The sequence below is a fragment of the Rhinatrema bivittatum genome, chromosome 7 (genome assembly GCF_901001135.1).
Source record: "Rhinatrema bivittatum chromosome 7, aRhiBiv1.1, whole genome shotgun sequence".
NCBI classification, from domain to species: Eukaryota; Metazoa; Chordata; class Amphibia; order Gymnophiona; family Rhinatrematidae; genus Rhinatrema; species Rhinatrema bivittatum.
In genome coordinates, this window is record NC_042621.1 from 256,632,323 (window position 1) to 256,654,674 (window position 22,352).

Here is a 22,352-nt window from a genome sequence, read left to right on the forward strand (position 1 = left end):
CAGCAGGCAAATAGTGCTTCTAACAGACAGCATGTGTTCATTGCTCACTCGCATAGGATTTGCTTTCTCAACTCTTGCTTTTTTTTTTGGTTTACCAGTCATGAATTCTGGTCCCTCTCTTGGCTGACAGGATACTGTGGCCCTACAGGAGGGAGGTTGCTAGCATATACTCAGGCCCTCCATTATTCCACGGGCATGGGAAGGGCTGCAAAATCCAACCCTTCCCACACAATCGGCAAATGGTGCTGTGGAAGACAGGGGGGTCGAGCTGGATCCTGGAAATAAGCTGCAGGGGAGATTAATTACCTCTTCTCCTTCAGCCAATTTCCCTGCCCCCCTGAGCAGCCCCCCCTGCTCCTTTTCAGATTTGGTGGCAGGAAAGAGAGTTGTGGCAGCAGTTCAGAATTGGATTCATGTCTATGTTAAAGGAAGATAACGGGATAAATAATAAGATGGAATTATTGGAAAATCAAATTCGTGCGAGGAACATGCATACATTGGCTTTTAAAATCCCTGGGAAAAAAGGGCTCAGGCGACGGCTCCCCAGATTCCACTCACCGAGAAGACGTCAGAACCACGGCTCCATGCCCCACCCTGCAACTGCGCTGACTGACCAGATCCAGTGCCCTCAAGTGCTGTATGGAAGAGTTCTCCAACCCTGCTATTACATCCAGAATCCCACTTGCCAGGGTCTTCCCAAGGAACCAGGCAAGTCCTTTACCCTCTTCCAGAGGCGAGACCCACAGTTGCTTCAGAGACAGAGGTTGCGTTCAGCAAAGATTGTCACTTCCCTCACAGTTCATACACCAGGGATCTTCAAAGTGCTGAGAAGGGGTTCATTCCTGGCTAATTTTCTATGGGCTAGCAAGTTAGGAGTGTTTTAAAATATGAGCAAGTTGCAGCCAAGGGGATGTGTTATATGTGTTCTTATTTATTCTTACTTGCTAAGCTAAATATCAGAAGTATATTCTATGCTAAGGATTTATTTATGTTTCTTGTCTAGCATAAGATATTTATCTTTTTCTAAATGCTAAACCTGCAAAGTCTGATAGTAAAAGTCTAATTCTGTGGATAAAACACCTTGTCATTCCTGAACTATTCGGATTGTGTAGATACAGGAGTTAATAAAGAGAACTGTCTGTAGCACTATCACCTGAGGGGGCACAAGGTGAACAGCAGCAGACAGGTTCCTGAACTCCTCATATCGTGTACAGCAGTGGTCCCCAACCCTGTCCTGGGGGCCCACCAGCCAGTCGGGTTTTCAGGATATCCACAATGAATATGCATGAGAGAAAATGTACTTGCCTCCAGACCGATGAGACCCTCCAGAGCGATGAGAGCAGCATATAGAGACACTCTCCTTGCCTCACACATCAAAACCTCTCTAAGTAAATGAGCTATGTCCACAGCAGGTCCTACACAATGGAACTCTCTACCTCCAGAACTCCGGTCGGAACAATGCCCGATCACTTTTAAAAAGAGGCTAAAAACTTGGCTATTCGAACAAGCGTTTCATTTATACCAATGACGTACCTCCTTCACCTTTCTAGCCAGCAGGCTAAATATCAGTCTAATCAGGCTATCCATATAGTTTAGCATCCGATCTTTGCAGCCAATCAATCCAAGTTTACTCAGCGTATCCGGACCTTACATCAACTCCAGTATGTACCTAGATCTTCAGCTAAAAAAAACAATGTCTTATTTATTCCTTGTTAATATAACTTTTAGTTATCCCCTTTTTATTTGACCCAAGTTCTACGCCCTGTTCAATGTAATCGCATTCTTACATGCTTGTTACCGTTATAATGTAAACCGAGATGATATGTAATTTTTTACATGAATCCCGGTATATAAAAATGTTAAATAAATAAATAAATAAATAAATAAATAAATAAATAAATAAAACTTTACATGCACTGCCTCCATAACATGCAAATTTTCTCTCATGCATATTCATTGTGGATATCCTGAAAACCCGACTGGCTGGTGGGCCCCCAGGATTGGGTTGGAGACCACTGGCATACAGCACCAGACTGCTGATTTGAATCGCGAGGAATCACAGCCTTGTGGTTCAAAGCAGCGAGTATTTGCTATAGAGTTTAGGAGAGCCATTATAAGATTTCTCACCCAAGAATATACTTTTTTTTTTAATTATTATTTGTTTATATGCATTTTAGATATATTTCAAGAAATCACTTGAATAGCAAACTTTAAGAGACAAAGAAAAAAGAAAAGCAAACAAAAAACACCCAAAGTAATAAACAAAACAAATTGTCTCTAATAACCCTAGTCCTCGACACAGGGATCCAATCCCACAACCTCAGGTTTAAGTAATTTTACCATAAGAAAAAAAAAAAAAAAAAAAAAACCTGGCAGAAACGAGGATTATATACAATTATGAACGGATTAACATTCCTAGAGCCTGCACTCTGTTTAAGTAATAGGAGAAAAGCTTACAACATGTTTATCACTCAGAAAAGAGGAAAGTTGTGAAGGCAGAACAAATATATAGAAGGCATTCTGATACTTTACAACACATTTACAAGGAAACTTAAGAAAAAATAAAGCACCCAATTCTAAAACCCTAGGCCTTAATAACAAAAATTGTTTCCTGTTTCTTTGAGTTTGTCTAGCTAAGTCTGGAAAAGCACGAACTTTCAAGTCCAGAAAGGTTTCAAGACGATGACGAAAAAACATCTTGAGGATCCATTCTCTATCGGACTCTAAGAGAAAAGAAATGTTGCAGGGGTAACCAAATCTTTCTGAGAAGTTTCCAGCACAGTGGTAAGGTCCAACTGTGAATCAATAGTAGTGAGGACCTGAATTCCTTGTTGATCTTCAGAATCTTTTTTTTTAAAAGGTGGAATATAATAGACTTTTGAAACAAGAGGAAGAGTTTCTCAGAAATCTTAAGGACCTCAATCAAATATCTCATCTACATACGACGGATCTTTCAGGAAATTAATAAGACAGAGATTCCTCGCATGAATTTGATTTTCCAATAATCACATCTTATTATTTATTTTAAATTGCTGATATCTTTCTTAAGAATCTCACAAACATTTTAGTTGCTAGAGATCCCATTCTCAACAAGTTTCAAACGATTGTCTAAAGACCTCTCAAAAACTAACTAAAGGTTTTATCTGGTTAGTGATGTTAGTATTTAAAGTTTGAATCGCATCCCAAATAACATCAAAGGTAATCAAAGCTGGTCTCACAAACTCAGCCATCTAAAAAGAAGGTAATTCTAAAGCTTCTCCTCCATTTTGCAAGGCAGCAGCGCTTCCAGCCATGCCCCCGGCAACGCTAAAAATATCACAAGGCTCCAAGGCAGGTCCCGTGGGACTCACAATCTCAATACGGGTTCCAGCGTCCCCGTCATCTCTGTGCGACACCACCCCCACAGCGGGTCCAACGCTCTTGCCTCGGCAGGATTAGCCAGGGCTATCCGTTCTTCCGGGGACAAAGATGCAGATAGTTCAAGGGGGGTGCCGGGTACAACCTCCTTCCGGACGCTCTCCAATGAACCAAGTCCCAGAGCCATAGATCCCCGCCGCACATGGATGTCCATCGGGCCCCGACATTGAAGAAACAGGCAAGGACTCACACTCTCTGGCCCTTCGCTTCCTGCCAGAGAGAGGCATTTTTAGAAAATTCAGCCATTTGGATCCCCACCAGGAATGTACTTATGAAGCAGGTTTTCTAGCAATCCTGAAGTTTCTCTTTTTTTGGTACTCAGTTGGAACCAGTCTCATTTGGGGCTAGGACATCATAAGCCATCAATCATAGGTAACTGGGATTTTTCCACCATTTTTGTCTCTGTCTAACCAAGTCATTGCAGAGACAGTCCTCAGCCAGAAGTCACAGGTTATAGCTTGGTCAAGAACCTGATAGGCGTGCATCCCTAGTTTTCTGAGTAGGTATTACTTTACTGCGATGGCTAAGTCACCCTCCCACCTGGAGCTGTGAATACTACTTCTACAATATTGCCAGCTCCAGCCAGCCCTTGGAGAAAAAACTTGGTTTGAGAATCAAACCCAAGTGTTACATATGGCAGTGCATTAAAGCTTGTTTTCTAAACTTGTATTGCACCATAGGAGTGACCAAGTGCAGCCTGAAATTTGTGGTGTGACAGGTGACCTTGGCAAGAACATATGCTTCTAGGCCTCTGCTAATTTTAGCTCTGGAATACATTCCCAATTTGAAATTGTGAAGAGTGAAATGGATATTCATTGAGTAAAATAATCTTTTCAATTGAATAGAAAAGGGAGAATTTATTTATTTATTTAAAACATTTTTAGCCTGCCCTTCCCATGTTCAGTATAACATTCACCATTTTTAAGAACAGAACATCAGGATGCACATGCAATCCTTATAAATTGAGAGGTAGTCAAGAAACATTAGATATAAAATTAATCGCTAAAAGCAAGTTTAAATAAAAAGGTTTTTAATGCTTTAAAAAAAAAAAACCTCAGTTCTTTTAGGCTTCTCAATTCGTTTGGTAGCGAATTCCAGAAAGTTGGACCTGCAATTGACAGTGCTCTTTCCCTTGTTTCATCAAATCATGCCAATTTAGGAGAGGGAATATTCAAAAGGTTCTGATTAGCCGAACGGAGTGATCTCACCGGGAAATGTGTTTTCATGATGGTGTTTATCCATGGAGATTGTATATTATTAATGAAGGAGTGAGTAATTGTGGCAAGTTTATATTGAATTCTGAATGTTATTGGTAACAGTGAAGTTGCTGTAATATTGGAGTAATGTGCTCACGAATTGGTGTGCCAGTCAGTAAACGAGCTGCAGAATTTTGAATGATTTGCAATGGTCAAAGGGTATACTTAGGTAAACCAATGCAGAGGGAGTTATAATAATCTATGCTGGAAAATAGTAGTGCCTGTAAAACAGTACGGAAATCAGTGGAGTCGAAATGGTTTAAGGTGACGTAGTAGCTTTAGTTTGTGATATGATGTTTGAATCAAACTATTGATTTGGGCATTCATGCTTAGTGATTGGTTAATTTGGATACCGAGATTTCTTACGGTTTTTTTCATTTGAATGCACTGAGAGTAAGATCGGAAGGGGCATTACATAAAGGAAATCTTGCTAAATGTATTATTTCAGTTTTTTGAATATTAAGGGCTAATTTGTTTTGAGATAACCAGTTTTGAATAATGGTAAGATAATTAGATAAAGCTTGTTCAGTTTGTGCCCATGTCGATTTAATTGGAGAGAAAAATTGTATATTGTTTGCATATAATCTGTAGTGTAAGTCAAGGCTTGCAAGTATTCGGCACAATGGTGTCACATAAATGTTGAAGAAGACGGCTGATAATGCAGAGCCTTGAGGAACTGCAGATGTTACTGTCTGCCAAGACAAGATATAAGATTCAATCTTGACTTGAAGACATTGATTTGACAGGAATGAGGTGAACCAAGCTAATAACTTCCCTGTTAGTCCTAACGCACTCAAGTGGTTTAACAGGATTCTATGGTCTATTGTATCAAATGCTGCCGAGATGTCTAGCAGCACCATAATATAGCTTGTACCATGCTCGAAGCCTCGTCTAAGTATGCCAAAACTGGAAAGCAGCAGTAGTTCCATGCTATGAAATTTACAATAAAACAAATTGGTATTGGTCGAGTACATTATTAGAATCAAGAAAGAGAATCAATTGTTTAAGCATGCATATTTCAAGGATTTTAGCTATGTATGACAAAGATGATGTTGGCCGATAATTTGTCAAAACAGTAGGATCAGCGTTGTGTTTTTTAAGAGTAGGGCGAACTACTGCTCTTTTCAGGGAATCTGGGATATAGCCTTCATATATCTATGCACTGTAAAATATTCTTGAGACTCTAAGAAAAGTGGGCAGAAAGCCTGGAGTCTTCTTAATGTTGTCGTTATTTTAGCCTATGTGGCATTTCTTTGTCCCATAGCGATAGGATATACAGCTTTATGCATGCATGAAGGCATTTAGCATTTCTTGAAGACTTGGGGAAGCAAAAGAGTCATCTTAATCTCCTACTGAAATGCATTCACAGAAAGATTTTCAGCAAAAACATGTATAAGTGGTAATTTTGTTTGCCAAATTATAGGCTGACATCCTCCTAAAATGGATTTATGAACAAGAAAATGCCTCCATATCCATCAAGTAATCTATAAATGTATATCAAAATCATATGCTCCAAAAGCAGAAGGCAGAGTGGCCCTTATAAAAATAGATAGTTATGTTATGTTACATTTCAATACTGCCTTCCTTAGATAACATGAAAACGATACAATATTATATAAATAGAATTGCTATTATAGGCCTTCAAGGATAGCTAACATAATCAACAGACCCCAATACTCAAAAAGTGCTGAAGTTCGAAAGTGGCTGGCTGAAACCAGGCTTCACCCTTAACCTCAGGAGGTTATTTTGCCGAATGGAAGGAATGAGTGAGAATCTACTTGCCTATGAGGGGAAAGTTACAATCAAATTTGCAAAACAAGAGAAAAATCTCCTTAAAGAATCCAGCAAACAAGGAAAATGAAACACAATATTGTGGAAATATACAGATTCACTTCAGAAAGCCTATGTGGGTCAAAACCTGACTCACGAACGGCTCAAAATGTGAGTTTAAACCGAAAAATGAAAGACTGATAATTGAAGCACAGGACAGTGCAGTTTCTCAAGCTTAAGGCCACACCTTCCTTAAAAATGTGGTGTGGCACACCAGCCTCCAAGAGGATGGGGTGACGACGCACACGGAGCAACATGGCAGTGGCTGTGAATTTAAGTGATGGAGAGGAGTGGCCTACTGTTTAGTGCAATAGCTTGAATACTACAAAAAATTGGGGCTCTAATTCCACTGACATTCCCTGTGACCTTGGGCAAGTCCTTCATTCCCTCAGGTACAAACTTAAGTTTTAGGCCCTGTGAAGATGAGTCATGAAATCTAAACTCGAAATCCAGCCGTGCCTGTTACAGCAAGAGGCTCTGGCAGCGACCCAACCCCCGTAGCTTTAATCAGTGTGATTACACACACACACACACACACATTGTATAACCTATTCAAACTCCAGCAGCCACAAAAAATAAATTACTCTGCAATTCTTTTCTTCTAGATGGTTTTCTCTGTCTGTAGGACGATTTTTTTCTTTTGTTTATGTCTTCCTCCCTTCCCTCCGAGAAACCTGTAAAAATGAAATAATGAAAAACAGCACCCCAACCCGAGGCATATTTACATCACAACTGCTGACATCACTGGATGAGAACTACTTCACTGGCCATTTGTCAACCAGCTACCAAAAACAGGCGGAACCTATCCCTGGCCTTCGAACAGTTATCGCCCAGGTTAAGTTTACTAAACGTAATGACATCTCGTCATCTGATTGGCTATCTCTTTGCCGGGGCTGTCGCATTTCCAACGCCGTGTCAATAATTGCCTGGAAGGTCTTCCCCGGCGTCTGGGGCACCATGGTTGCTAAGCATTTACCTTGTCTAATTGGTTCTGGGACCCATCAATCGAGTAATTACTCAATCGCCATTGGCTGTCTGTTATATCAGTTGCGGAGGCGGTGCCCTTATTGCAGCTCTGGGATTGGCTGCTTCCTGCTCGGCTCTTCTGTCTCGGCCGCCGGTGAAGGTGACAGTCTCCTCCAGCTTGCGGTGCTGAAATCAGAGCTCCCAGAGTCCTAATGGCCGCGACCTCCGTCTTCTCCACCGTTCCGCAGGCCGCTCCGGTGGCGGTGTTCAAACTTACGGCCGACTTTCGAGAGGACAACGATAAACGGAAGGTGAATCTGGGAGTAGGAGGTAAGTGCATGGAGGTCGAGGACGGGACCTAGGATTCGTTATCATTGCCCGCTAAGGCTGAGGTGTGACGGTCTCTCACTCTTTCAATGCCCCTGCCCTGGCTATGGTAATATAGGGCAAAATCCAGGCAGAAGCACAGAGATTGCAGCCCTCTTCTTACCATTTTCCTATGGAGCGGAGACAATTGGAATTGCTGTCAGACGTGGGGTAGGGAGCAAGGGAACGAATCTCTCCACTAGAAGCAGTATTCTTATACGGAGTTTCTTCTAGTTTGCCGCTATAGGGAAATAGTATTCCGGCTCTGGCCACTTGGTGCAGCAGGTACAAAGTGGAGTTGGAGCAAGAGCAGCGGATCAAAGGAAAAGAAACTACTTAGCGGTCCATGCAGAGGGTTGAGAACCAGGGAAACCGGAGTTCAAATTCCACTTCTTCCCACTAACACTCTTTGTGACCTTGTGTGACATAATTTTTATCTCTGTTTACTTCGGGTTAACAATATTAATATCAGAACTAGAGAGTAAAGGTGGATGGGTGATAAAGAGGGGAAGGCAGTTAAAAAGAAAGTGTCCTATTCTAAATGGGTAGATACGGTTATTTAGGTAAAGTTAAGCCCCTGTGGCACAGAGACTTGGCCACACAGTGTGAAAAGAAACAATGAACTATATTATGGTTTTCCCAGAGTGACCTCTGGTGGACCATGGCCCATGACCTTTGAGTGGAGGAGTAGCCTAATGGGTAGAGCAGTAGACTAAAAACAAGGAAAGTGTTAGCGCTGTGGATCCTTGAGCCTGCACAAGAGCTGGAACCTCCACTGAGGGATGGCCCCCAGTGGACCTTGTAGCTGGGAGGTGGTACAGGACCAGGAGACCCAACTGGAGCTTCACCTATACCAACCCTCGTACCCCTCAGGTTGAGCCCTTGGGTACCGGGGCCGGCAGGACTTAGGTGAGGGTCTCCTGGCGAAGAGATGACCATGAGAGGAAGCAATGTATGGAAGTCCAGGTCGAGGCTGGCGGAGGTCCAAAGAAACGAGGACTGTCCAGGAGTCAGGGCAGGCAGCGAAGCAGCAACACAAGGAACCAGACCGGAGGTCAGGGCAGGCAGCGGACACGCAGGAACATGCCAAGAGTCAGGACGGACAGCAGACAGCAGAATCAGGAAACCAGGCCGAAGTCAAAACCAAGAAGTCAATCCAAGGGCTAGGAACCAGGAGGAGAAGGAAGCGGAACCACGGGTACAGGAACAGGCAGGAACAGATGATCAGGAACTGGAGCAGACAGGAACACTGGAACGCAGCAACTAGACACTCCAAGGAGCAGACCTGTTGCCAAGGCAAGGAATAGTGCAGAGAGCTGGACTTAAATAGCCCTGGAAGATGACATCATTGTTGGGGGCTGGGCTGAGGCTTCCCGCCGCAGTCCCTTTAAGAAGTGGCAAGTGCTGCGCGCGCGCCTAGAGGGGAAAGCTTCAGGAGGAGGTCGGCAGCATCTGCAGCGTGGAATGCTGCGGCAGGGCCTCGGAGCGGCCTGCCTTGTGCCGCCGCGGAGGAGGGCTGGAGCCAGCGCCTGTCGGGAGAGGTAAAGGAACCCGGCTGCGGTGACCCGCAGCCGGCATTCCCAACAGAAAGGTGGGGTTCAAATCCATCTGGTACTCCTAATGACCATGGGCAAGTTACATAATCCTCCATTGTTTCAGGTACAAACCTACAGGCTGATCTAATACAGTGCGCTCAGCCAAGCACACTGTTTAACCCATGGTTGGATACCGGCTTTGGACGCATGTCCACAACCCCTAATTCTATAAGGGGATTAGCACATCCAGCCACCCCCCTCCCCCTTATGAAACTAATAGAGCTTATCACATGCAAATGCGTGTTGATGAGGCTATTAGTTATTGTCCCTCAATCAAAAAAAAAGTGCACCCAACCCGCATATTTTTACACACAGAAATTAACGCCCGCCCAGAGCAGGCATTAATGTCTCAGCAGCCCAAAAAAGTGTACTGCTTTTCTGTACTTCCTCTGACTTAATATTGTGGTGATATTACTTCGGAGGAACCAAAAGGGCAGAAAGTAAAAAAAAAAAAAAAAAATTGTGCCGGCGGTCAGGTTAGGAAAAGGGATGCTCAATTAACAAGCGTCCATTTTCTTAACCTGTGGCTATGCACAGCTTAGGGAAACGGACACTCGTAAAATTGAGCGTCCGTTTTCCTAACCTGCTGATAGCCAACCTCTCTTGGGCGCCCGCTGCCGAGGAGGCACTAGAAGTGCACATTTGTCCCTAGCGCCTCCTTGGTAGCGCAACCCCTCATTTGAATATTCAATCGCATGCCCAGGAGAGGTGGCTGGGTGCACTTTAGGAATGCAGGTGCTCAACGCTGAGCGCCCTTTTTCCACATGCCGCTTTATTAGATCAGCCTGTCAGGGGGGGTCATTTACTAGGGCTTTACTATGCATTATTTAAAAAAAATTTTTTTCTAAGGTGCATACAAATAAGCAAATCTCATGTACATTATGCAAATGAGGGCCCCTTCAGATTTTCGCATTCTTACATGCTTGTTAATGTTACAATGTAAACCGAAGTGATATGTAACTTTGCTACATGAATTTCAGTATATAAAAAATGTTTAAATAAATAAAATAGCATGTGTTTTTTTTCACTAAATATGTTGGAAAAAAAAATTGAAAATAAGATAAGTGCATCTCAATAGCTTTAGCTATTTGGGTTTTGGAGAAAATATCGCATGGAAACGGCCAAATTCGTGTGTTTTTTCCAACTCCTCTAGATAGGCCTCCAGAGCAGAGCTTTGCGCATATAAAATAACCCCTTTACTACCAGGCCAAGCTTCTTAGAGCTACAATGCTAGGCCGGTACACAGTGTTTCTGGCACACTGGATGCTAGAGTCCAGTGAGCCTGACTTTGGTGCTGGGAGAAATTGTGGAAACTATTCTAAAGAACAAAATCACAGAATATATAGATATGGTTTAATGGATTTACCCAAGGGAAGTCTTGCCTAACAAATCTGCTTCACTTTTTTGAAGGAGTTAATAAACTTGTGGATAAAGGTGAAACCGGTAGATGTAGTGTATTTGGATTTTCAGAAGGTGTTTGACAAAAGTCCCAAATGAGAGGCTTCTAGGAAAAGTAAAAAGTCATGGGATAGGAGGCGATGTTCTTTTGTGGATTGCAAACTGGTTAAAAGACAGGAAACAGAGAGTAGGATTAAATGGTCAGTATTCTCAGTGGAGATAAGTAAACAGTGGAGTGCCTCAGGGATCTGTACTTGGACTGGTGCTCTTTAATATATTTGTAAATGGTCTGGAAAGGGGAATGATGAGTGAGGTGATCAGATTTGCAGATGATACAAAATTAAATAAATAAAATAAATAAATACTCTGAATAATTAGTTTTATGTACTGTCACTAGGGGACCATTGTAATGGTTCACAACAAGAATAAAACATCATATCAAATCTACTACACGCTGGGTACATTTTAAGAAAGCGCGTGCGTACTTTTGTTTGCGCACCAGGCACGAACAAAAGTACGCTGGATTTTATAAGATACGCCCCCGGGAATGCCCCGATCGTCACGCGGCCCACCCAACATGCCCCCGACACGCCCCCCCTAGCGAAGCCCCGGGACTTACGCGCATCCCAGGGCTTGCATGCGCCGCCGAGGGGGTTTAAAAGGTTTACGCGTGTACCTTATGCGCGTAACCCTTTTAAAATCCGGCCCATAATAGCAAGGCCTAAAATACCTGACTAGCAACATTGGTATCTTAACAGATTTTAAATAAAATAACTCTAAAAAACCTAAAAAATGAACCTAAAAAACTCTAATAACATCTTGTAACACCTTGACATTGTTAATAACAATTAAGACCATAAAATACTGAATAAAATAGTAGTTAAATCACAAGCCAGATAGTGATAAATTGCAGGAGGATCTTGCGAGACTGGAAGATTGGGCATCCAAATGGCAGATTAAATTTAATGTGGACAAATACAAAGTGATGCATATAGGGAAAAATAACCCTTGCTGTTGTTACACGTATTAGGTTCCATATTAGGAGCTACCAATCAGGAAAGAGTTCTAGGCGTCATAGTGGATGATACATTGAAATCATCAGCTCAGTGTGCTGTGGCGCTCAAAAAAGCAAACAATGTTAGGAATTTATAAGGAAGGGAATAGTGAATAAAATGGAGAATGTCATAAATTATTTATTTAAGTATTTATCTTCTGTCTATAGTTAAAAAATCATGTTAGGTGAATTACAAAGTTGTGACATCATAAAAACAATATTAAAACAAGTAATATTAACATAAAATAATACCTCTATATCACTCCATGGTGAGACCGGCACGTTGAGTACTGTGTTCATTCCTGGTCACTGCATCTCAAAATGGATATAGATGCACTGGAGAAGGTACAGAGAAGGGCGACCAAAATGATAAGGGGATGGAACAGCTCCCCTATGAGGAAAGGCTAAAGAGGTTAGGGCTGTTCAGCTTGGAGAAGAGAAGGCTGGGGGGGGGGGGGAGATTATGATAGAGGTCTACAAAATCATGAGAGGACTAGAACAGATAAATGTGAATTGTTTACTCTTTCAGATAATAGAAGGATTTGTGGGCACTCCATGAAGTTAGCAAGTAGCACTTTTAAATCAAATCAAAGAAAATTCTTTTTCACTCAATGCACAATTAAACTCTGGAATTTGTTGCCAGAGGATGTGGGTAGTGCAAGTGTAGCTGGGTTTAAAAAAGGTTTGGATAAGTTCTTGAAGAAGAAGTCCTTTAACTGCTATTAATCAAGTTTACTTACAGGCCGATACAGTACAGTGCACTCCGACGGAGCGCACTGTTAACCTGCCCTTGGACGTGCGTTTTCCCTTACCCCTTATTCAGTAAGGGGAGGAAAACGCACGTCCAACCCGCGGCACCTAATAGCACCCTCAACATGCAAATGCACATTTTACTTTAAGAAATTAGCGCCTACCCAAAGGTAGGCGCTAGTTTCTGCTGGCACTGGGAAAGTGCACAGAAAAGCAGTAAAAACTGCTTTTCTGTGCACCCTCCGACTTAATATCATGGCGATATTAAGTCGGAGGTCCCAAAGAGTAAAAAAAGAAAAAAAAATTTAAAATGGGCCGGCGGCTGTCGGGCCGAAAACCGGACGCTCAATTTTGCCGGTTTCCGAGCCCGTGGCTGTCAGCGGGCTCGAGAACCGACACCGGCAAAATTGAGCGTCTGCTGTCAAACCCGCTGACAGCTGCTGCTCCGGGTCAAAAGGAGGTGCTAGGGACGCGCTAGTGTCCCTAGCGCCTCCTTTTACCTGTTTCTACCGCACCTCCTAATTTAAATACAGAATCGCGCGCACAGGCGAGTGGTCTGTGCGTTCTGGGAGAGCAGGCGTTTGTCCGCTCTCCCGCGAACTTTACTGAATCGGCCCGATAGGGAATAGCCACTGCTATTACTGGCATCAGTAGCATGGGATCTACTTAGTGTTTGGATAATTGCCAGGTTCTTGTGGCCTGGATTGGCCACTGTTGGAAACAGGATGCTGGGCTTGATGGACCCTTGGTCTGACCCAGCATGGCAATTCCTATATTCTTGCTTTCTTAGAGGCAGCTAACCAGTAGTGCCAAGAGGGAAAGGGAGGTAGAGATACAACCTAGGGAAGTCCTTTACTGGGGGTCGTGGGGCAGCAGGGGCTATGTCTAGGATCACAAATCAGGAGACCACATAGGGCCCACCTGGAGCAAATCTTTTGTCCTCGCAGCACATTGCTGGGTCTTCCAGAGGAAGAGGTGAACATGAGGTACGGCTTGAGGTCCGAGGCCATACTGGGTTATATGAAGAGCTCAAAGCAGACATAGATCCAGTCACTGAGAGGTCGCATGATATACCAGACCTCATGAAACTGTTCAGCTCCCTCTATTACATGGCTTCAGGCTTTTTCCAAACTACAGTCAATATTGTAGGGGGTATGTCCCAAGCCACCTTTTTCAGATGCTTACACTAAGTATTTCAAGCCATGTGCAGCTGGGTTTATGTTTACATTAGATTCCCCACTCAAAGGTAGAAATTGCTGGCCCTGAAGAGGGGTTTCTCTGCCATGGCGCAGTTTCCCCATGTCCTGGGGGTGGTAGACTGCACCCATATAACCCTCATCTCACTCTGTCAGAGGGAGGAGTCCTACCATAACCAGAAGCTCTTCCACTTTCTCAATGTACAAGCAGTGTGTGATGCCCAAATGCACATCCTCAGTGTTGTGTCAAGGTATGCGGAAGACACCCACAATGCCTGTATTCTTCAGCAATCATAACTTTTTGGGAAGTTTTAGGCCGAGAGGTACGGTGATGGCTGGCTACTTGGTAAGACTGCTTCCTCCATTCCAGTCTCCTTTTGAAGGTCTTTAATGAATATGCCTGGGAGATAGGTGCCAGGCTTGGAATAGCTCACCTCTCAGACTTTGATCCTGCAGAAGCATTTCCTGTATGCATCCTTCACATCCGGGCTTTGGCACACTATTCTGACAGTGGGGAGTGCAGGGAGGCCCTAGAGCTGGGGCTTCTGTCTTTTGAAGGCAGATTTTCAAGCATGACCCCTGATTTATCCTTCTCTGCCTCATACTAAATAAGTCTCTTGTGCACTGTTAGGTCATGCTCATTAGATTGTAAGTGCAATGGAGTAGGGACAAACAAGGAATATTCATGTAGCCTAAGCAGATTATGAAGCTTTGCACCTACTAACTCCTTTGTTGTTGTCTGTGCAGCCATTAGTATGGTGTACATGTACAGAGTCCTCCAACCTCCTTAACCCCATAGGATGCCACATGTTAGCTTGTGTTGCATTCACTTAGACTGCATTCTAGCTTCAGGGCATGCACTTGACCAGTGTAGCTATGTTTGCTTGTGCCTGGTCTCACATTGCATTTAAGAGCTGCAGAAGCTGCAATCAGGAAGATACATCTGTACACTTACTGTTAGGCATCACTACAAGGGCTTTTTCATGTCCTTACTCAGCAGGTGCAGGACTGGCTGTGAGCGAGCAGGCAATGAAAAAAAAGGTTGCTGGCTCAGCATATGCTGTTTTCATAGCTCTGTGTGCAGTACAAGAAGATGATCTTTAGAGAGGCTTCTTTTACAGGATCAGTTTTTTTTTTTTTTTGGTCTACTCAATATGACCTTTAACATTGAAAACACAAACTTGGCTGCACAGAGTGTTACATAGCCCTAAAAATGAGTGGGTGTTTGGTTGGATGGTGTTGAGACCACAATAATATTGCCGAGACAGGTGTTGCATGGAGCAGCTGTTCTTTGTACATTCAGCATTGATGTTCTCTGCCATATGGTTAGGGTGATGTCATTGGACTTCATCAGAAGTAGAGGGTTGGTTGGGTGAAGAAATGTTGCTGGTTTTTTGGTTTTTTTTTTAATATATTTTTATTAATGTGAGTAATATAATAATAAATCAGAGTACCAAACAATACAATTGTTATAACATAACATCGTATAGATCAACCTATTGGATTTGCACTCACAAATCTTTTTAGTTTAACCCCCAATGATCCTATTATCTTCTCCATCAACAATATTCAACATTCATACTTTCCTTTCACGCATGTCATAGCAGTAATGAACTCACTTAGATATATTCTTCAATTCTATTCAAAGGAGAGCAACCATGCGTTCCCAAGGCTGATAATAACTTCTTTGAGTTAATAATAACTTGTGTCCCTGAAGGTCTCCTTGTTTAACTTTTTCTGAAGTCACTTGAACCTTCATTTCAGACTTCCAAGCTTGAAAAGCTTGTAGTTCTGCAGAATTCCAACACATTAAAATGACTTTCATTGCCAACGTAAGGGACACACTTAAGAATTTCATGCTACCAGCTGGAAGTTTTAAAGATTTATCAAACAAAAGGGGTTATTTTTCAAGCACATTATGGGTTTAGGGAAATGGGGTGGTGGCACCGCTGCTGGCGATAATGTTTTGGACATTATCGCCGGCAGTAGTGCGGGAAATAGCACTACCTTTTAGCGTGGCGCTATGGGGGTGATAGTGTGCTGCATGGCTGCACCGCTGTGATGCGGCTGGCTACGCACTAGCGCCCCCTTTATTGCCGCAGCTCATCATTCCGCAGGGAAGAATGAATCGCCCTCATGCAGGTACTTCAATTTACCTGTCCACTCAGTAGACTGCCCCAGGAGATCCTTAACATTTGTCTACAAAATGCCTGGAGCTGATGACATTCAGTGAACATGTGACAAAAATCACCACATTGATAACTGCATTTTATGCATAAGTCAGATTCCCACAGCTGCATTCATGCCCCTCTTTGTCGTGTTATATATAATCTATGCAAAATTTTGAACTGAGTTTCTCTCAACTTTAAGAGTGCAGAGGTCTATACAATGCTATAAATGCAGTCCTAATATCTTTCATCTCAAGTGTAAGACCCAAATCCTTACCCCACTGGTCAGCTAATTTAGTAAGATGGACTTTATCATATTGTTTTTTTAATATGAGCTACCCAGATACAAATTTTGTTAAATTTTGGTACCTTCTCAAAGAAAGTCTCATCTTCATCAGTAGAGGTAATTAGTTTTAGGTCCTTCTTACCCCTAACCAAATGTCTTGCTTTGAAGTATGCAAAGAAGCCCTTTTTTTTTTATTTCAGCCACTCTTCCTGTAGCTGTTGGAATGAATACAGGGTGTTAAGTTCTGGATGGATAACCTTCTTTTTCCAGGTTTGAAAAATGATATGCTCCATTCCTCCTGGGAAGTCCTCATTGCTCAGAATAAAAATGGGGTTACATCACTTCTACCATTATGCAAGCTCTTCCACCTTATCCATGCTTTTCTGAATGCCAGGCTCCAGATCCCCAGGTCCCACACATGGGGAACCCTGTGTTTGGGGAAGGTGCAGAATATTTACAGGATAATAAGGGTATGTCAGTTCTTCCAATAAGTCTTCTTCTGTATCAAATGTATGGTGAGAACCTACCCAGTCTTGTATTTAGCAAGGTTAGGATGCCCCATTGTATGCTCTGAGATCTGAAAGAGCCAAGCCACCCTGACCCTTTACATTGCAGAGAGTTTTAAAATGAAGGTGTACTTTTTTTTTTTTTTTGCCAAATAAATACCACTATTAATGATCTAAAAATTTGTATATCTTTACTACTTATCCACATTGCTAGCATTTTTTAAGCTGTACAGAATCTTTGGGAGCACTACTATTTATATTATAGCATACCTTTCCATTAAGGATAACTGGTATGCCATCCATTTATTGAGAAGTGTTTTTATGGTGTCCAAAGTTGCTGTGATATTTTGGGCATGCAAGTCCTATACCCAAATATCACATGGTACCAGTATGTCAACTAAGGGAAGTGGCTCATCCATCTGTCCCTCAAAGCCGGATCTATTGGAAAGGCCTCATATTTATTTTTAGGCCTGAAAAAGGCCCTCATCTCTCAATTTCCTTTATTATAGTTTCCAAACTAAACAGGCTTAGTTTGACGTATATCCTCCCTATGACAGTACCCTTGAAATCAATCATGCTACACAATTTACATGCCAAAGGTTCTAATGTTAAGACATATATAATAATGATGATAAGGGATAACCTTGGTGGGTTCTTCTCAAAATTTGCTTCTTGGAAAAGGCACCATTGACAAGAATCTGAGCCATGGGATTTGCAGAAAGGAATTTTATTCATCCCATAAAGTGCTCCCTGAATCCGAATTTCCCCAGTGCCCACCACAAAGATGGCCATTCAGCCCTGTTGATGACTTTTTCGGAGTCTAAACTAACAAGAACACATCGGAGTTTACTCCTCTAAATGCCTGTATAGCCAACGCCACTTTTAATAAATTTGAAGAAGAGTGTTGGCCCCTGATAAACCCAGTTTTATCTGGAACAGCTATAAATTGCATCACTTCATTCATTCTGTTGGCCAGATCTGAGGTTAAACCTTTTATGTCTTGGTTGAGAAGGAATGTAGGACAGTAGGAGTCCGTACACAAAGGATCCTTACGAGGCTTGGGAAAGAGTACCACTGAGGCCAAATTGTGTTCAGCCTCAAAACAACCTCTCTCTCAGGCTAAGGTGAACACATCCCTTAGGGGATGAACCACTTGGTCTCCCAAATTTTGTAAAACTCAGGTCTCAATCCACCTGGACTTGACACCTTACCCAACTTCAATTGCTTAATCACTTTCAAAATTTCAACATCTAGAATTGGGCCATCCAGCTATTTGTGTTTGGTGATAAGTGGGGGAGTTGCAAATCATGAACATTTTCTGTATTGAGTTAGTGAAAAGTGGAGTAACTGTATAAAATTTTTTGTAAAAAGCCTCAAACACATCTAATATCTCGGGTGTGCTAGAAGTCCTGTTACCATTATAATGTAAATGAGTAACAAGTTTCCTAGGATTAGCTGATTTGAGTAGATTAGCTAAAAGCTTTTCAGCTTTATTACCCCACTGAAATAATTTGTATGAGTAAAATAGCAAATTGTTTCTGGCTTTTTGCTCCAGAATATTATTTAACTCTTTGCGGACTGCTTCATCTCTAGTCAAAGTTTTTACAAGTTAACGCTTTAGTCTTGTTAATATTTGTCCCATGTGGTGAGCCCTTTCCGCTATTGTAGCTCTTTCTGCTAAAATTATTGCTTCTGGCAGCCACGGTTCACAAAATTTCAGCAGCCTCTTTGCAGGCATTCCTAGAAGGAGAATATTGTTTTGCCTGCTCTGATTTTCTAACACATTGAGTTTTTGCCTCCAAAACTGTGTTTAACCTGCAGGGCCTCTAGTGAGGAATTTACAGTCCCAAAATGGTCCTCTTGTGATGCTAGGGACACATAAGAATCAAATTTATCCCTCAGTTCGTTGATTGAGGACTTCATTATTTGTAACTGATCAGTCATGCCACCATGAGTGCACAGATTAGCTCTTGTATTGTTGTTTCTGGTAATCCTTCTAGTCCTGGGCCTGCCTCCTCTGTGGCTGCTCCTTTATCTGTTCCCAACCTCTTGGAGTGACCGGCCAATTCTCTTATTTTATTAAATCACAAAATTGTCCTTTAAATCTATTTGTCAGAAACTGACACATTTCAAATGTTAAGCTGAGTTTTTCCTGAGATTTAAGAACACTAACCGCGCTTTCCTAGGGAGAGAGCCGTTCTAGCTTCTTCTCAAGGTGACGTCAGCAATGTTGTTTTTAATGGTGTTGCAGAGCGAAAGCCAAACACCATTGCAACAGGTGAGAACGCCGGGTGTCCTTGTGACTCATGTAAATGCTCTGTGGCACAGGTGATACTGGATGTGGCATCTCATCCCTGTTGCTCTCCCTAGCTCACCAGCTGAGGGAAAGTACAGTGAGGCACTCACGTTCTCTTGCTCAGTCATGGAACGCACCTATAGCATACTGAAAAGTCACTTCCTGTGTTTTGGACAAAATGGGGTGCCGGGGGGGTGCCGCCTTACAGTATGATCCTTTCACTGTTGCTTAGATGGTGCTTGCCTACTGTATGCTTCACAATATAGCTATCTGGTATGGCATTCCAGCTGAGATGAACCCGGATCTAGAGGAAGGTCGTGAGTTCCCCTCCTGCATGTCGTCTGGAAACCACACCAGAGTGGGAAGCCAGTGTTGCAGCAGAATCGAACGTTACTTTGCCTTTAAGTACAGGTCATGGCCTCTGTCAGTCTGATATGTGGGTCTTTTCATTGCAGCTTTCCCTGTCTGTGGTTTTTTGGGGTTTCCATGGAAGCACTGTCTCTATGCACAGGGTAAATCTCTGGCATAGTCCCAGGGCAGGGAGAGGAGGCCTTTGTACCTTAAAAACCCAAGTGCTAAGCCTTGTGCCCTGCGACGCACATAGCACTGGAAAGTTCAGAAAACGGAGAAGCTGCAGTTGTTACTTTACATGGCTGTACCTCACACAGATGCCTCTGGGAAGACTGCAGGGACACTTGTGGCGTGCCATACACCAACCTGCAAGAGGTCACTGGAGACAGGGTGTTTTTAGGTTCTAGTTGGTCCTAGATGCCACGTTGCAGGCCTTTGGCCTCTAGTGAGTGGGTGCTGGTGCACTAGAAGCCAAAGGCCTGCAAAGTGGAATGGCAGGTGTCAGTCACATGAGTGTTCATGTGTGCTAGGTGTAAACCTTTTCTTTGTGCAGCAGAAATGTTGCATGGGGGTTCAGTGAAGAGGAGAGATGTGCTTAAAATCCTCCAGCTGTGTAGCACTCTGGAGGTAGCAACGATAGCCCTGTAAAAACTTATTTAATATTAGGATGGTAGGGTTGGCAAGAAGTGTTCAAAATGGACAAGTGTTAGAAACCTAGTGTCGAGGACCGAGAGTGGGTAGAGCACAGCTCCTAGTAGGTTAGTGGAATAGCTGAGAGCCCAATGGCCCAATAAAATGCCTTGTCTTTATGCAGCCCTTGCCAGCATAAATGTTCCTGGCCTGAAGAGCATCAAAGCTGAGTCTCCCTTGAGAAGCCAGAAAGACAAAGCAACAGTTCAGAATAAGAACCACATAACTGTATTGGCATTACTATGTTACACGTGTTGCCTAAGTAGTAGACGTGTCTAGTAAAATACAACAGGGAGAAAAAAAACCAAACAAACCCTACATGAAGGAACAGTAAGAAAACAGGTTGCAGAAAGTACAATGGGACCCATACTCTGGTTTTGGTGCTGCTCTGTATTGTTCATGGTCGGCTTTCACATCTGGCCTGGTGCCTGGATACCACTTATTGTGAAGCTTTAGCTGCTGGTTCTCTTCTTTTGCCCTTGGAGAATACTGAGTTTTACCAGCTCATTTAATTTCTTGTTTGGGCAATTTGTGCAGCTGATATCATTCTAATTAGAACAGCACAGCACTAAATGCACCGCAGTTTCCAGCTTTCCAGTGTTGCACTGCATACAGAGCCAGGCTTCTGGGGGTAACAGTTCTGCTTTTGGCTGCCTCTTTCTATTTCTGGTCTGTGCTGACTGGTTCTGGATGTGCTTTGGGTCGGTAGGTTTTATGCATTCGTGACAGAGGTTAGGTTTTTTGCTAGCCTGTCTAGTTGTGTATGCTTCTGAAGCTGTCAAGCAAGTTCTGTTCCCAAAGTGCATATCTCAGTAGGAAGTTTATTGCTGTACCGGTAGTTGCCTTTTCATTGACCTGCTTGCAGCAGTTTGAGTTCTGGGTGCTATCGCAGGGTTGCTGTGGAAAGTACGCAACTTTGATGCTAAGTGTTTCCTGCATTCAGTATCTCATCACAGAGTGCCAGGTAGTGGAGGGAGCTAGTGGCGCTGTTATAGAAGTGACTGCAGCTTTGCAGTCTTCCATTTTGTGAGATGAGTACAGTTAGTAATGGCAAGCTTCCAAAATCTACACCATTTGAGGGGCGTTTTTGAGGACATGGAGTGTCTGTTTTTAACACGGGAGATGATGGATTGCAATAGCTGTTCTGTCACAATCTTTTCAGTTTGGACTTTGATACACTCCAGACTTTAGGGCCGTTTAAGTGGTTTGGTTGGGTGATACTATCAGATTAGTCAAATACACGTTTTACTGGGGGTGTTACTTGTCCTGAGGCTTCCTTGTGCATATAGGGCTCTTGGTGCTTTTTCAGGTAGTCTCTGTATAGACAATGCTTACATCCCAAATGCACTCACATCAAGGTATGTAGAGTCCAGGGTTTGCTGTGCTTCGTATTGAATTAGGAAGATTGTGACACTACGTAGTAAATTTTTTGGTGTTTTCTGGGAAAACGTACTTGTGTTTTCCAGATGTACTTGTAAGAGCCTTGATTTTCAGTTGGGTTCTCTGAAGACCTCCAAGGATGGCCTAAGATTGTCTGGCTAACTTAGCCTGTTAGAGTTGAAAATTGGCCAAGTTAGCCAGGTAACATAACTCTTCCCCAAAAGGCACCAGGACAACTTTTTTTTTTTTTTTGTCCGCTACATTTTAGCAAGATAATGACTTATCCAGCTAAAATATAGCTGAACAAGTGGCTCAGTATTCCAAAACGTTCCATTTTAGATGGATAACTTGTGAGTTATCTATCTAAATGGCTTTGAATATCGACCCACAGAGCATTCATAGCAGTCAACAAAAACCACAGAACCATCTATGCAAGAAAAGCACAAAAATGCAAATATATTAAAATAAATATTAACTTAGCACCCTACTCTCAACCCACCCCACCCTACCCTAAAAACCAGCCACCCAAGAGGCACATTAAAGAAAATCACCTAATCTGTAACTTCTTCCCCTTCCACCATTAATGTCAAAACAAGACAGAGCATACCGTCACCCAAAAACATGCACATTGCTTTACCTTAGGAATATTTGGCGTATGCGCACGCGGTCAGGCTATTTTATAATATGCGTGTATTTATGCATGCAAATTATACAATAGCCATGTGTCTGGGTGCGGACTGACAAATGCACGCATCTGTGTGCCCGCATGCCTGTTTGAAAGTTACGGTCCCTGTTTTGGATTATTGTAGCAAATCCAACAGGTAAAAATTACCTATAGGCTTTGCCA

General features: G+C 42.8%; 1 protein-coding gene across 1 annotated transcript in view; it reads left to right on the forward strand.

Moving 5' to 3' along the window:
• The first annotated feature begins 7,593 nt into the window (after window positions 1–7,593).
• The window catches only part of GOT1 (glutamic-oxaloacetic transaminase 1), a 118,525-nt gene continuing 103,766 nt past the window's right edge, over window positions 7,594–22,352 (forward strand). The window contains exon 1 of the mRNA XM_029610100.1: window positions 7,594–7,799. Coding sequence (XP_029465960.1) covers window positions 7,682–7,799 — 118 coding nt within the window. The 5' untranslated portion in view covers window positions 7,594–7,681. The remainder of the gene's footprint in view (window positions 7,800–22,352) is intronic.